A 15,460-nucleotide genomic window follows, 5' to 3' on the forward strand; every position below is an offset into this window, starting at 1 on the left:
ATAGCTACAGACATTCAAATTTGGGACCAATCTCAAGTAAAGGCAAATAGATATATACCCTCATAAGGGGTCTGGTACTGAGCTCAATTATACCGTATCCTGAATTCTTTTTTAATAAGCAGACTCAGGGAGTAAGTTTACTACATAGTAAATCATCCTCCATATCAATGTAAATGCTACAGTTCAGTGAGTCTAAAACCTGAATTGTTTACTGGATGACTTTGTGCTGAAGCACACACGTGTTGGTTTCTGACTTATAAATCTACGGCTGAAGTTGCAGGTGGCACGAGGGGCAAATCAAGACTAAAAGATAAAGTTTTGGTTAGTTTTTCTTACACAAGTCTTATTAATGTTCAATTTTGCAAACTGAAAGTGAAAATGCCCCTTGACATGACATGAATCTTTAATGTTGGGTTAAATTTTAGATCAGTTTTCCCCACAGGTAAATACCATTTATACACTTCTAATAAAGGCTAAAACCTGGATTTTCTGATAAGATTCCAACTCAGAAGTACTACATGTGCTCAAATAATGAATCTAGTTAGTTACAGGGTTGATCAAAAAGGGACAATGATTTTGTCTTCTCGAACTCAACTAGATGAAGCCAAAGAGAAAAATTATATCTAGAATTTAATATCATTTCTTCTAGTTAAGACCCACTCTTCAAGTTCTATAGTTAGAAATAAACATTTCAATCTAATATAAGTTGGTGGACTATGTTTGCCAAATAAGTGCTTATATGTTATCTAGACTCAAATTATCTCTGGTGTATAGAAAATCTTACTACTGAATTAAGATGCCACCCTTTATGAAGCTGAAATCTTCATATTAGCTTAATTAACATTTATTACTAATTATTTTAATATTAACATTTGTCTACATTGCTGAAATACATTGCAAATCTCTCAAGTAATATCTGAGGTTGTACTTCTAAACAAATTAATGATAATAATATGCTGCTTCTGGAAAATGCAATTTGGCATACCATTTCCAAATTCCAAAGCAGTATTTCTACCTAAGGCTGGGGTTAACCAGGAAAGGGGAGAGTGTTAGGAAGAGAAAATTCAGCAATTTTCCCATGCAATTATTGCTCATACTTCATTATCTTATTGGTGCATATAGATGCCAAAGCCTTGGTAAGATATCAATCTTAAGCAATCATATTACTCCCAAACAAAATTTTGCACAGTTAAAATATGTTTTTCTTGTTACCCACCCCATACATGAACTTATAGGAATGCAAAATTTGGGTATATGTCAGATAAAAATGAAATTGAAATGCTTTTAACTGAGTAGTTTATGGTTTCCCCTTCTGACTTAAGACTTTCTTCCAAGCCTTTCAAAGGTATACTGTATTTGAGGCAAACATAAATTACTGTGCAATAAACTGAGGAAGATGAATGCTTAAGATAGTGTAAACTTCACTCTGCCAGAAAGCAATTCTCTTTTCAGTCCCAATTCTAACCACCTGAGCTCTGAGAACAATTCCAAATATCTAGAATGCAAATGTTTTCTTATTTCACTAACTAGGTGGCTTCAGAGGAAATGATAAAAATGAAGATGCTTAAAAAATTAAAATTGTCAGATGATTTGATTAAAGTGATAATAAAAATAAAAAAAAAAAACCACTAGAATGACATTAACTTTGAGGAAATGACACATCTTTATTGAAAGGATTTGTTCGTTCAATATTTATTTATTTAGGTACTGGGAATTGAACCTAGTGGCACTTGACCACTGAGGTATATCCCCAGTCTTTTTATTTTTTATTTTGAGACAGGGTCTCACTAAGTTGCTCAGGCTGGCTTTGAATTCTCTATTCTCCTGCCTCACCTTCCTGAGTTGCTGGGATTATAGGCATATGCCACCACACCAGCTTGAAATGATTTATTTTAATATACAGTATCTGATGAGGTATTATCAAAACTCTAGGAGAAAAATCAATTCTATTATGTTCTACCTTGTTATGCCTATATACTTGCTTCAGATAAGCTCTAAGTGTGAGAACCCATGTTTCATCATTATTGATTATCTGCTATCTAAATCTAAGAAATTAACTTTGAACTTTGGTCACTCAAATAGATCAGTACTAAAAAGAACATTAATGAGCTCAGCAGCAGCCTTGGTTTTAGTCACAAGGGTTATAAAAGGCTTCCCCATCACTTAATATAAAAATGACCTCAAGTACAAGTTTTAAAAACAAATCAATATAGTAATTTCACTTTCTTCCATTGGGAAAAAATATTACAAGAAAAAAAAAGAGGTTCACTGAGGATCACTGTTTACACACTCAATTTACACTGTTCTAGTAACTATCATCTCTCAGGAAACTCTGGATGAAAAATTTTTAAATTAATTTTGAAATCAAACGATTAAAGGTATCCTTTGAATACCTTTGACCATTAAAGATATGTCAAGAATTTAAGAATTATACTTTGCAGATTCTATGCCAGACACTATGCTAAGAACTTTTACACTTGAATTCTCTAATTCCTCATTGTAACTCTATGAGGCAAGTGATCCTATTATCTGAGAGGTCACAGATAAGAAAATTCATGTTTAGGGAAGTTAAATAAGTAACTCTAGTGATGATGTTATAAAGTAGAAATATAGTCCACGGTTTGACTCCTCAGCCCAAGCCATGAACCATATGTTACACTGTATCAACCCCACAGAACCACACAGGATATCTGTCTTGTTTTCAACTTCTGAAAATATCAATGGGGGCTGAATATTTTGAAGCAAAACTTAGTTCACTTGTAAAACACTAACCTTGGGGCATAACTTGTACCTGCTATCTTTAAGAGGAAAGTCTGAGCCAATGATTGTTAGGTATATAATATTTTTTATAATGCCTTCCTTTATTCAAATTACCTTCAATGTACTTTTAAATCTTTTTTGAAATATACATCACCTCAAGAACATAGTGGTCATTTATACTCTTAGTGTATATTAACCTGTAAATGGAAAACTTTTTATTCAGGTTTCCAATTTCTGAAAATGCATCGTGCCAAAAACAAATACACAAAGCAAGAATATTCCTCACACATTCTCAACAACTAAAGATCATCAACAAATGTTTACACTAAGTTGAAAACCTGTTTTGCCAAAAAAGAAGCTACTTGTTCAGAGTAGTTTTTAGAGAAATTTATCTGTGTAATCTTAAAACTTACTACTAGTGTTTCTGTTAAAGTAATATGAAAAATCAAGTAGGTCTGGAATAAAGTTCTATTTTGTCAAAGTCGATTTCAAATATTGTTTTATGATGAAAAAGCTAAACAGGAAGGTGTTTGAAATGTTATGCTTTCAAATCAACAATGATAAATTAAATGGGTTCAGCTGAACTCAAACTCAAACATAACATAATCTAAAATAAAAATGTACTTAAAGACATCTTAATAGGAATCTAACAACCAAGAAATGACATCTTCTTTTGGAGTACTTAATACATTATCATTTCTTTAGTCAGCGTGAATAATCAAATACATGGTGGAACTTGAGAGACTGGAAAGAGACATTGATACTCCTCACAGCAATACAGTTTAAGTATTTGAAACCATTAATCAGATGCATCTGAAGAACAGCACTCTATGCTATCAGGCCTTTGATTCTGGCCTTTCCACAGGCAATAGAAACTTGGCATGCAAAGAACAAATCTCTGCAAGGAAGCAAGCAAGAGAGGCCTCTTCTATAAGGTTCATTGGCCTTTGGGAGGTTAAACAATTCATACTAGTGTCACTAGAATGAGTGATATTTACAGAACCCCATACAGATAAACAATTCCCTCACCATTCCAAGAAAAAAAATATTCATAAGATACCCTTAAGAATACAGAATCTGATTTTTAAAAATATCTCAAACTTAATCACTTAAGTTTATTATTTTTATTTAATTTTTTTTGGTGTACTGGAGACTGAAAGCTGGGGTACTCTTCCATTGAGCTACATTCCAGTCCTTTTGATTTTGAGACTGGTTCTTGCTAAGTTGCTGAGGCTCACCTCAAATTTTCAATCCTCCTGTCTCAGCCTCCTGAGTAGCTGGGATTACATGTGTGTGCCACCAAACCCAGCATTCTATGTATTGCTTTCTTTTCTCTCTCTCTTTTTAAGGCAGTCTCACTATATTGCAAAGACTGGTCTAGAATTTGTGGGTTCAAGTGATCCTTCTGCTTCAGTCTCCCAAGTATGTGGGACTACAGGTCCTGAGGATTGAACTCAGGGCTTTCCAAATGCTAGGCAAATGCCCAACCACTGAGCTGTATGTACAGCCCCTTAGGTTACTTTTTATTAAATGACTGTAAAAACTGTCACAGGTATAGGAAAAGACTGATGATACAAAAATATAAGTGCTTCATGAATGTGTGTCCTCCTTGCACAGGGACTATGCTGATCTTCTCTGTATCCAGTTTTAGTATATGTGCTACTCAAGCAAACACCGTAAAACTTGAATTTCAATCATTCATCAACTTTAAGAATATTACCTTCAATAGTGAAAGCTTAAAAAAGACTGGTGCTTTGTCATCTACGGTAGTTGATTACTCAATGCAGATTTCAGACTTTCAAGCACTTAACAATTACCATCTCTCTTCTCTATTCCTCTCTAGTATAATCCGCTCTGAGGCAAGTTACTTTAAATCTTCCAGTCTTAATCCATACAATTACTAAAGAAAAGTGAGTTTTTAAAAGTTGACTTCTACAAATTGTCCTACCATAAACAGAAAGTTGGAAGGGGCTATCCTCAGTGACAGGTGTTAGTATCTCATCTGATTTAACTCTCCTCAGCACTCAGTATAATGTTTATAACATAGTGTTCTAAAATAGTCTTCACAGGATTAGAAACATTGATAATGAAATCAATAAATTATTTTGACATAATTTTTAAGGTATTTGCTAGTATGTTTCAGAATAGAGTTAAAAGGCATTGCACCAGTAACAGGATGACTGGTCTGGGGACTTGGCATTGGAAGTACTAAAAATAGAGCATTGAAAAAGTTTACTATAAAAAGAAAGAGCACCTGTGGTCTTAGTTATATCCTTATTTTGAGCCCAAAGAGGTTTGTAATTCAATTTAATTTATGTTTTTATTAAGACGGCCAACCAGCCAGGCAGAGTGGCACATGCCTGTAGTCCCAGTGGCTCAGGAGACTAAGAAAGGAGGATCATAAATCCAAAGCCAGCCTCAGCAACTTAGAAGACCCTAAGCAATGAGATCCTGTCTAAAAATAAAAAACAGGCGAGGGATGTGGCTCAGTGGTTAAGTGCCTCTGGATTCAATCCCTGGTACCAAAAAAATTAAATTTAAAAAAATTTTAAAAGACTGCCAATCAATAAAAATGAAAGGGTAATTTCTTTAATGAATAAACTTTAATAATTTATAAACTACAATTAAAGAGCCCAAGCCTCTGAAGATTGATTTAAAAAGAAGTTGTTTGTAGTATCTTTGAAAAATCTCCTTTTCCAGCCTACAAATATATATTCTTTCTATGATTTTTCTCCATGTGTGTTTGCTGGCTTTTCCAAGTTAAAGTCACTGATTAACTCAAAAGAGCAAAATAATTAAGTCTTTCTAAATATCCCATGTGTTTCCTCTTAAGTCACTTTACTGAGCAAAGTGCAATGAAGCAACTGCTTATCTGCATATACTATGTAAGAAATTTCAAAAGAAAAAAAATCTATCAATTTTTAACTTGTTACTGTTGTTTTTAATTGCTATTACATTTCAAGTAGGAATACAACATCCCAAATAAGACTATGTAAATGCTCCAATTAATGAATTCCTGAAACAATACAGTCACTAAAAGTAATGTTTCTCGACCTTTTGTCGAGAAACACACCTTCACCTTGTGTAAAGCTTTCCCTTTAAATTATGCTGGGTACTATATTCTCAAGGACTTTTGCAGCATTTGAATTGTCATATTAAAGTATGTTAATTTAAAGCGACAGGAATGGAATCATCTGAAAGGAGCAGGGGAAGGACATGGGCATGCACTAAACCTCTGTCTCTGAAGCATTACTATGGATTCTGGAGCATTAATTAATTTAAAGCACATGCTGCTGAGTCAGTACCTGCCAGAAATCCTGATCAGAAGATGAGAAAAAGAAAAAAAATTAACATTGTTTAATTATATGAATAAATACTCCCAAATCAAATATATATGTATACATCACAAATCATAACATATAAAAGAGCAATTAAAATCTGTACAAATATTGCTGAACACCTGGAAATAAAAATGAGGAAAACAAAAATGTTGTAGATATTACTAGTTAGGCATAATAAAACAAATTACTGCAACAACTCAATTACTAACCTTTCCAATAAGAAACACATTGTTGTAGAAAAGCTTCCCATTTCTATAAAAAGAACCCTAAGTTTTCTATAAGGTGTCTCACATTTCATGGATGTTAATTTTTTTTCACCTCATGACAAACTAATTGCTTTGCCACCCATATAAACCAAATTTGAATGAGATCAGAATGACTACTTAGGAACAGGTATCCTCCAAAATTATGATGTTCTAAATAACTACTATCTACAAGGTAAAGAAAGACCAGTCATCATGGAGGCTGGCATTTGAGAGAACAGTTTAGGTTAGCTAATTTAGTAGGGTACTACTCCAATATATCTTCAAATACCACATGGTTTTAAAGAATTTTTTCAATAAATAATTTCACTGGCTATGAAATAAAATTATTCCAGAACTTACCATATTTTTCAAACCAAGCTTAGTAGCCTTATTAAAGTTCTTGACAAAGAAAAATAGATGCTTTTAGCAATTTACAAGTCAACAGCTGGTATTGATGTGACAGAGACCCAAAGGATTTTATAACATGGGAGTGAGATGAATTGCTGTGAACACAGGACAGCTCAGATACAAGAAATCAAACCAGAGGTCTCTCTTTGGTTAATGGACTAGCTGTTTAAGCAGGTAAATCAGTCACTACAGACATAGCACAAAGAGATTTTTATAGCTGATTGAAATTGGAAGGAAAAAACCAGGAAGAGAGCAATTGTGCATTGGGTATGATGTTCTGTAGCATTTCATATAAACCAAGAAAGAAGACAGTTCACATGTTAGCAGATAATTCCTTTCATAAAGTGAGTAAAGCGTTCAAAATCATACAAAACAGCTACAATTTGTAGAGCTAGATGCTTTACCTACTGTCTCAATTTTACAAGGTGTAACTGACATTCAGAGATTAACTGGTCTCTTTCTTGCCCAAGATTACTCATCAGCTATGCAGTAAAGCCCATATTTGAATGAATACATGATTATCTAAAGTCCACACCTTTCATACTGCTCTACTAAACAATAAGTAGTACAGCAATGCACAAGGTTGTATTTTTCACACCCAATTCAGCATGCTTTATAATATCTACTAATCATTCACACATGGCTGTCAAATACTGAGATGCTCAAAATGAAATGCCTTGGAAAATATTCCAGATGCCAAAGCTAGATTTTGGGACTACTGTGTGGAAAAAAGAACTAAAGCTGTTAATTTGTCAGAAGAGAGAAAACTGAGAAAATGTTTTAAAAGTACTTCAAAGAACTGGGTGAGAAAGAAAATGGGAAAATCTATGATTAAAAGTAAAACATAAAATTCCAGCAGGCTGTTGAAGGATTAACTTTTTTCTGTTGGGGACTGAACTCAGGACCTCAGTGCTAAGCATGAGCTCTACCACCAAGTTACACTCCCAGCTCAAAGAACTTACTGAAATGTTGAATCAGATCCAAGTTCACTATGGTAATTTCATTATGTTCTAAACTTTTGCTCCCATAAAGACTGACTATAATGAGCAGCACCATGTTTAATGTATTTGAAAGAGTAAATATGTGGTCTTGTTTACAACAGGAACATGACATTTTCTATTTGTCTGCTTACAATCAGCAGAGATCCCATTTTTCAAGTATAGAAGGCACTGCTCACTTGAAGAGTAAAGGCTTTTGGGTGAGGATGTAGCTCAGTGGCAGACTGCTTGCCTAACATGCTTGAATCCCCAGCACTATCAAATAAATAAACAAAAAGAGTGATGGCTTCAATTAAAATAGCACAGCACTTTTCAAAACACCAGTTGAGACTCATGGTGAGTGAAAAAATAATGGAACAAATAAAGAGAAGTTGACATTCTTATCTCTAAATTCAGGTATTAAAATATGTATATCTCTTATTTCTTTCTTTAAAATGACATGTTATGCTTTTCATTTATTATGGGTTTCCATCTGTACTTTACCAAAACAGAAAAAAATTGGGAGCTGGGTGTGCTGGTACACACCTAGAGTACCAGTTACACAGGCCGCTGAGGCAGGACAATCACTTCAGCAGCCAAGGTTCAGACCAGTCTAGGCAACATAGCAAAACTCCATCTCAAAAAATGAAAAAAAAATTAAAAATTAAGATAAAAACAGACAATTTCAACAACTCATTGAAAATAAAGTCAAATTATCAAGGGTGTCTTTTGGTTTTTAGCAAACAGCATCACATACAGCAGTACAAATACAAGAACTACTTAAAGGGCTGGGGAGATAGCTCAGTCGGTAGAGTGCTTGCCTTGCAAGCACGAGGCCCTGTGTTCTATCCCCAGTATCGCAAAAAAAAAAAAAAAAAAGGACAAAGAACTAGTTAAATAAGATAATTTTTTAAATTTGCAAAATAGGTCGTAAAGAAAAATAGCTTAGATATATGAAAAGTGGTATTAACTTAGTACTTAGGAGGGTAGACTTTGGAGCCAGGCTTCCACTATTTTCTTTTTCATATTATTAATATTGGTGTTAATTCCCTCCCGAGGTGAATAGTCAAGCATTTTCCATTTACAGATTTCTCTTTAAGCTGGAAAAATAAACCACTGACCATCAATTAATTGACTGGCTGACTGATTGATATTGGGTATTGAATCCAGGGGCACTCCACCACTGAGCTACAAGACAAGGCTGACCTCGAACTTATGATCCTCCTGTCTCAGGCTTCCTAGTTCCTGGGAGTACAGGCATGTGCCAACTGCACTTGGCTATGGGGGGGGGGGTTAAAAAGTACTAAATCATCATCTCCCAAAAAACATGTGAATATGAAATATTTGTGAGGAACTTTTGGCTTCAAGGAATGAATATGTGTAATCTCTTAGTATCTGCTTTTTTTTTAAAAGCAAGAATTTCTCTTTTACTAGAAAAAAAAGAAAAAAGTGATATACCCTGCTTTAAAGATGGAATTGATAGGGCAAATGAAAACTTGAATCACAAGCAAAAACAATAAAATTCTATCTATATATTCATATTGAGCAACAAAAAAACCTGAATAAATATATTAACTCAACAAGATTTTGTACTTGTCTGGTTTCAAGTCCCTCAAAGGTAACAGAGAATAATGGGACAGACGGGACATGGCTATTTAACAATGCAGAATTACCTATCTTATCTGCATTATAAACTACCTAAATCAGACCAAAATTTAAGCAGTTCAACTAAATGTGGAGATTCATCAAACTCTGCCCCACGCGACTTTCAGTTCCCACATCTGCTCACTTACATTTCCTGGATCTTTGATACACTTCACTCTTAGAAGACAAGAAATTCTTTAATAACTTACTTTTCAAGGGGAAATACTATACTTGACCTTATTCCAGAATCTTAGTTTATCTGTGATGTGAAGTAAATAATCACAGTTCAAACAAAGCACTAACAGTATTATATTATAGGGGAAAAAATGCTCATATTATCCTTAAAGGAACCAAAAATTTATCCCCGAAGGAATATTTCTAAATTCATTTATCATTATTTCATAAAGAACGTTAAGGGTGGGGAGGTGTTTGTGACAGAGAACATGTTTAGCATGCCTGAGGACCTTGGTTCAATCCCAATCCCCAGTACCAAACCAGAAAGAAAGAAATATATGGTGGACAATTAGTTTCAATTTGTTATAAATATACTTAAAATAGAATGTGAAATTAATTTTTAGAAAACACAAGATGATTACATCAAGGCTCTATAACTGGTATTCTCTATTTAAGAAACAATCTTATCTGAACCACACAGTTTTCTACTGTGATTTTTAAAGAAAATATGGTGGTGTTTGATTTAGATTAAGTTGCTATTAGATGTAATAAAAGTAGAAAATACAAAACATAATTTTTATATTTGGTTTGATGAATGCAAAAAGTAAGAGAAAATGGGAAAATAAAGGATATAAACCACTTGAAATAAGCCATATGAATAAAAGACAGCAACTAAATGATCAAATGAAATAAATATTTGAAAATAATGTAAAATTTTTGCTCCACTTAGAAATAATTGCTTTGTTTTACGGGCCAATTATTAGATATTAAAAAATTAAATGAAGAAAAAATAACAGTTTTCATTTAAAAACTAATCTAAAGTACATGAAATATCTGTGTTAACAAATTGTACATAGACTGTGTGGATATTATGGGGTGCATTTTTAAAAATTCATGATATATTACATTAAAACAAAAGCCAGACTATATTTTGCACTACAATCTCAAAAATAGCATTAATAAGCTATTCATAATGATTTTCAGGACTAGAGGTGCAGTTAGTGGTAGAACACTTTTTTAGCATGTGGGAGGTCCTGGGTTCAATCCCCAGTGCTAGGGGGGAAAGAATACTATAATGATTTTCAAATACCTCTGAAGAAAAAATACGAACTCTCTCAAGCTTTGAAGTTTTAAAAATGTTTAAACCTAGTCTTAATATGTTTTTTAAATTGTACCATTAGGTGGGTGACAAAACATTCTTAAAACAGTGGTACCTGCAGCTGTAATCTTTCTTTAGACAAAAGGTCTGTGTTAGAAAGTTCTAAAATGCAATAGATGATTTAAGTGCCAGTGATAATGTAGGTTTTACTTTTTTAACAAAGGAAATTGCTAATATCCTTAGAGTAAAGAATAAGTGTTCATTAACATAAGATAGTAATGGGCCCTGGAAGATTCTCATCCAAGTTCCATAGAAGGAGGAGAAGGAAAAGATATTTGCACATTTCAAAATCAAAGCAAGTCTAAAAGGAAATTCCTCCAGGGCATTTAGCTTTCTAACTATGTTTCTAGCCATAATGCACACAAATTTTCTTTTTTAAATTTTTAGAAGTTGATAGACCTTTATTTCATTCATTTATTTATATGTGGTGCTGAGAATTGAACCCAGTACCTCATACATGCTATGCAAGGGCTCTACCACTAAGCCACAACCCCAGCCCATAATACACAAAATTTACAATAATTACCATACAAACCCGCCATTTTCAGGAGGAACGTGTTGTAGGATGTATGTATTCTAGAAGGTGCTATTTAAGAATTAATATTTTCTAATTGAGAGAGCAAAAAAGTCATGAGCAATGGCTGAATTCAAGCATTGACCTTTATCATAACCATCAAATAAAGGAGTCTATACATAACAAAAAGCCTTGGAAAAACTTTTAAACTGATCAAATGCTGAATGAATTTTGTACTCATCTTTATATTTTAAAGTATGATAGAAACTACTTTCTGTAATTTCACATGAAATAAAAAATAATTTGTAAAAATGGAAATCAGAGGTAAATTCAGTAAAAAAATCCATTTAAGAAGTCTATCCTTTACAATACCACCTCAAGAATGTGTTTGATGGAAATTAATAAAGGAATTTAATGAATAACCTGGCAAAAGATTCAACGTGCATATTGTAAGGTGGCTGAAAAGGAACTCTGGATTGTTCACTGATTGCTAGGCAATGAGCAAGCTGGCTCAGGGTCACTGGCTAAATTCTTACACTTCCAAATGTGAGTCTCCCATTTCTCTTTTCTTATTCAGAACCTGTTATTCTGGTACCATAAAGAGAAATTTCATATGCCTGACTTTTATACAAGTCACACTTTCAAACAGCTATTCCTAAATCTTGCCTGTTTTACTCCCATTTCAGAATTTTATTCTTCAGTGAACAAATAAAATAAACATTTGCAACTAGAACCTGTAAAGTCTGCCTGCCAAACACAGAAGCACTACCATTTTTGTTTCCACAGCACGGTAGTCTCAAATACTTTTAATGCTTTATTACATTTTACTTTTGCAATTTTATAAAAAAAATCAGTGGAAATTATAAAAATGGCAAATTATAAAAATTATATAAATGGCAAGAAAAGTAGAACTGATCAATTAACACAGTTGAAAAAAACATAAAATTCATCCATGATGCCAAAAGCTGCAATTTGAGGGGGGACTGAACTCAGGCTCAGTTGCCAAGTGCCCCGAGCCACATCCCCAGCCCTATTTTGTAAACTCACTGAGTTACAAAACACATCCCCCAGCCCTATTTTGTAACTCACTGAGTTGCTTAGTGCCTTGCTTTTGTTGAGGCCGGATTTGAACTTGCAATCCTCCTACCTCAGCCTCCTGAGCATCTGGGATTACAGGTGTGCACCACCACACCTGGCCAAAAGCTGCAAATGTTTAACATCAAGTGAATTAAGTAGTTACTGGACTACAACAGGAAAAAAAAATTAAAGAACACATATGCAACATGAGTTATCATTAAGGATTTCATATTTGGGAAATCTCCAGTAATGAAAATTCCCCTCACAGCCTGCCAATCTGTTGTTTAACTTGTACACATTCAACTTCTTTACAAGTATTCAGTTTTATATACGCATATGCAAAGAATAAAAAATTCTCACGCTACTCTGTATTCCTTTGGTGGCTAAAAAAGTTATTTGTTAAATTGACTTTGTTTTATTATTGACTTAATGAGTCATGCATTTAAGAAACATGGCAGACTAGTTGATTTTTTGCAAGTTATCCAACATCTATTGGTAGCCAGGCCTATGCTGGACTCTGAGGGACACAAAGGCAGGTAGGGCAGAGAAAAGACCTGCTAGAGACCCTGAAATCAGACCCTGACGTCAGTGTCTACAGTAACCTCTCACATGTATATGGTACTTTATTGTACACAAAGCAGAAGCGCCAAGAATCAAAGAAAAGATGTGGCTGTCCATAAGAACAAACAGGATTCAACCTAGGTCTCCTAGTATCTAGTTCAGTGTCCTTTCTTTTTGATCATTAAGAATATATGACTTTATTAAGTCCCAGGTTTTCAGTTCTGTGAATATTACAATAAAACTGACACAGGTATACTGAAATAGATTGGAAATTATAATCTAGAATATACATAATTTAATGAATATATAATTAATTATATAACTGTGCCATAAAATTATATATTATATACTATATTTATGTTTTTATAGATGTCCATACCTGGGACAATTGAACAAAACAGGCTAATAAGAAGATACCCACAGATGGAGGCATTTTAGGCACTGTGCCACTCAACGGGAAAGACACTTTTTAGTTAGGTAGCCTTAGCTAAGATTTCTCAAATCTTTATAGCCACTTATTCTTTGCACTTGTGCAAAAGAGCTAAACATTTATGCTTCCCTTACCAGGGTATGGAGTTCTACATTAAAGATAAAATAAATGGCACATCCCTGCAAAATTAGTTTTTACTAACCCTGACTCCACCCATCTAGACCCTCTTTTGTGATCCTGCCTTTGCCATCCACTCCATGATTTTCCTTCTCATTTCTTTTCTTTTAGGATTTGTAAGGCCACGACTGGTTCCTCCTCCTTTCTGAAGTGCTTTCTTCCACCTCTTTAAAAGCGACAGTTTACTGTTTTGGGTGACCCTGGGTAGGGCTTTCTCTTTCTCTTTGGAAAATTTATCCTGGAAGGGAAAAACATATTTAACTGACTACTTTATGAGATTAAAAAACTGAACCTTTCTATACCTAAGAATGATATAAATTTATTCAGGTATAAAATAAAGAATTGAAAGTAAATATAAGCAAACATGAATATTTGGAATATTCCTTATAATTACTACTCAAGCACTATAAGGACCTTCAGAATTTTATAGTTAGAATAATTGCTATATACTATCAGAAAGTTTAAGGAAGGTCAAATTAGGTATGTTGTAAGAAATACAAATGTAACATTGGGGGGCTAAATATTTATCTATCTTCTGGGGATTGAAATCAGGGGCATTCTATCACTAAGCTATCTCCCAATCCTATTTATTTATTTATTTATTTATTTCAAGACAGGGTTTTGCTAAACTGCCAACGTAGGCCTTGAACTTGCAACCCTCTGCCCCACCTCCAGCCTCCAGTTAAGATTATAGGTGTAAATCATGTGCCTGGCTAATAATGGCATTTTTTTTTTTTTTTTTTTTTTTGATATCCATCTCTTCCTGCCCCCAAGTCCCAGAGACTGTATCACCCCAGGAAAGTGAACATACCTGAAGTCACATGTATGACCTTTGACCTCCTTACCCATCCAAGTTGAGGGTCTGGAAATGAATTCCTTTTAAAACTGTCTTTGCCCACTAGTTCCTAAAATGTCTTCCTGCACTCCCAGGGGTATAGCCCTCTGATTAGAAGATGGCTGACCTCTGTCCTAGTTCTGCACCTCAAGCAGACATCTGTCTAGTATATTCTGGTTGCTACCCAGGGTGAATGCCAGGCTGGATAGATGTCTGTCTTAGGATGGGGCCCTCCTGGAAATATACTTTAGTAGTGGTGGGTAGGGATGGGCTGAGAGGTGAGGAGATGAAACTAGAGAAGTTGGATGGCTATGGAAGACTGCTGAAGCACTGGGGCTCTCAGCACCCACTTCTGCTCTGACCTTGCAGGAGGCTGGTCCCCTTTGTTGGCATTCCCAACTCCAGTTATATTGGCTTCCTTCCCCTTGCTCAGAGGCAGTTGCTATTTGTAAGCCAGACTGTTTTTTCATTTCCATGTACGTACAATTGTACATCAATTCATGATGGAGCTACATTCTGAGAAATGCATCAAATGATTTCATCATTGTGTGAGCATCCTTGTGTGGAGTTGCCTATTAATGTTTACGATGACTATTGAGTTAATATTTAAAAGTCAACAAACTCTGAATTAGCCCCTTAATATATAGGGCAGACAACCCACGAAGAGTTACCTCACATGGAAAAATAGAAAAGAACCTACTGCTTGATTCTTTCTGTAGAAGCATTTGAAGGTACAGACCTGCTAACTTAAACATGCTTTCTGATAAAATAACCAGGTATTCAGGGATCTCTCACACATGATTCTAGAGGAACTTGAAAATCTTCTTGGTAAACAACAGCATACATATCAAAGTGTCACAATTTGCTCACCTTTCCATCAAAGCGTTTTATTATATATTGATCGAGGCCCAAGTCTGAAAAAGAAGAAGAAGAAAAAAAAGCCACTGATTATAACTCAACTGAAACATATAAAAGGACAAATCTCAGTTTCGTTTCCAAGTACTCAATTAAATGTACTAGACAGTTTAGCTACAACATTTACTCAAAGGCCATGAGAATGAATATTCTGTCCCACTTTCAGATTCAAAAGTGCTAAAACATACCAACCTTTTATTTTACATATCAGAAAAGTGAGACAGTGTAAAAGTTGTCTGTGCA

At 34.4% G+C, this 15,460-nt stretch overlaps 1 protein-coding gene and 1 pseudogene across 6 annotated transcripts in view; both read right to left on the minus strand.

Moving 5' to 3' along the window:
* The window catches only part of Micu1 (mitochondrial calcium uptake 1), a 202,204-nt gene that overhangs the window by 105,326 nt on the left and 81,418 nt on the right, over positions 1 to 15,460 (minus strand). For 2 of the 6 annotated variants that reach the window (XM_047552388.1, XM_047552389.1), the window contains 2 exons: positions 15,173 to 15,216; positions 13,532 to 13,705 (listed from right to left, as the gene is read on the minus strand). In XM_047552388.1, the coding sequence (XP_047408344.1) occupies positions 13,532 to 13,705; positions 15,173 to 15,216 (218 nt within the window). Of the gene's footprint in view, positions 1 to 5,993; positions 6,000 to 6,065; positions 6,078 to 13,531; positions 13,706 to 15,172; positions 15,217 to 15,460 lie in introns of all 6 variants that reach the window. The other 4 variants (XM_047552390.1, XM_047552392.1, XM_047552391.1 and 1 more) reach the window with 4 other exon arrangements.
* LOC124985992 (uncharacterized) lies at positions 4,335 to 4,435 on the minus strand (annotated as a pseudogene).

This window comes from Sciurus carolinensis, chromosome 5 (genome assembly GCF_902686445.1).
Source record: "Sciurus carolinensis chromosome 5, mSciCar1.2, whole genome shotgun sequence".
In the NCBI taxonomy this organism is placed as follows: domain Eukaryota; kingdom Metazoa; phylum Chordata; class Mammalia; order Rodentia; family Sciuridae; genus Sciurus; species Sciurus carolinensis.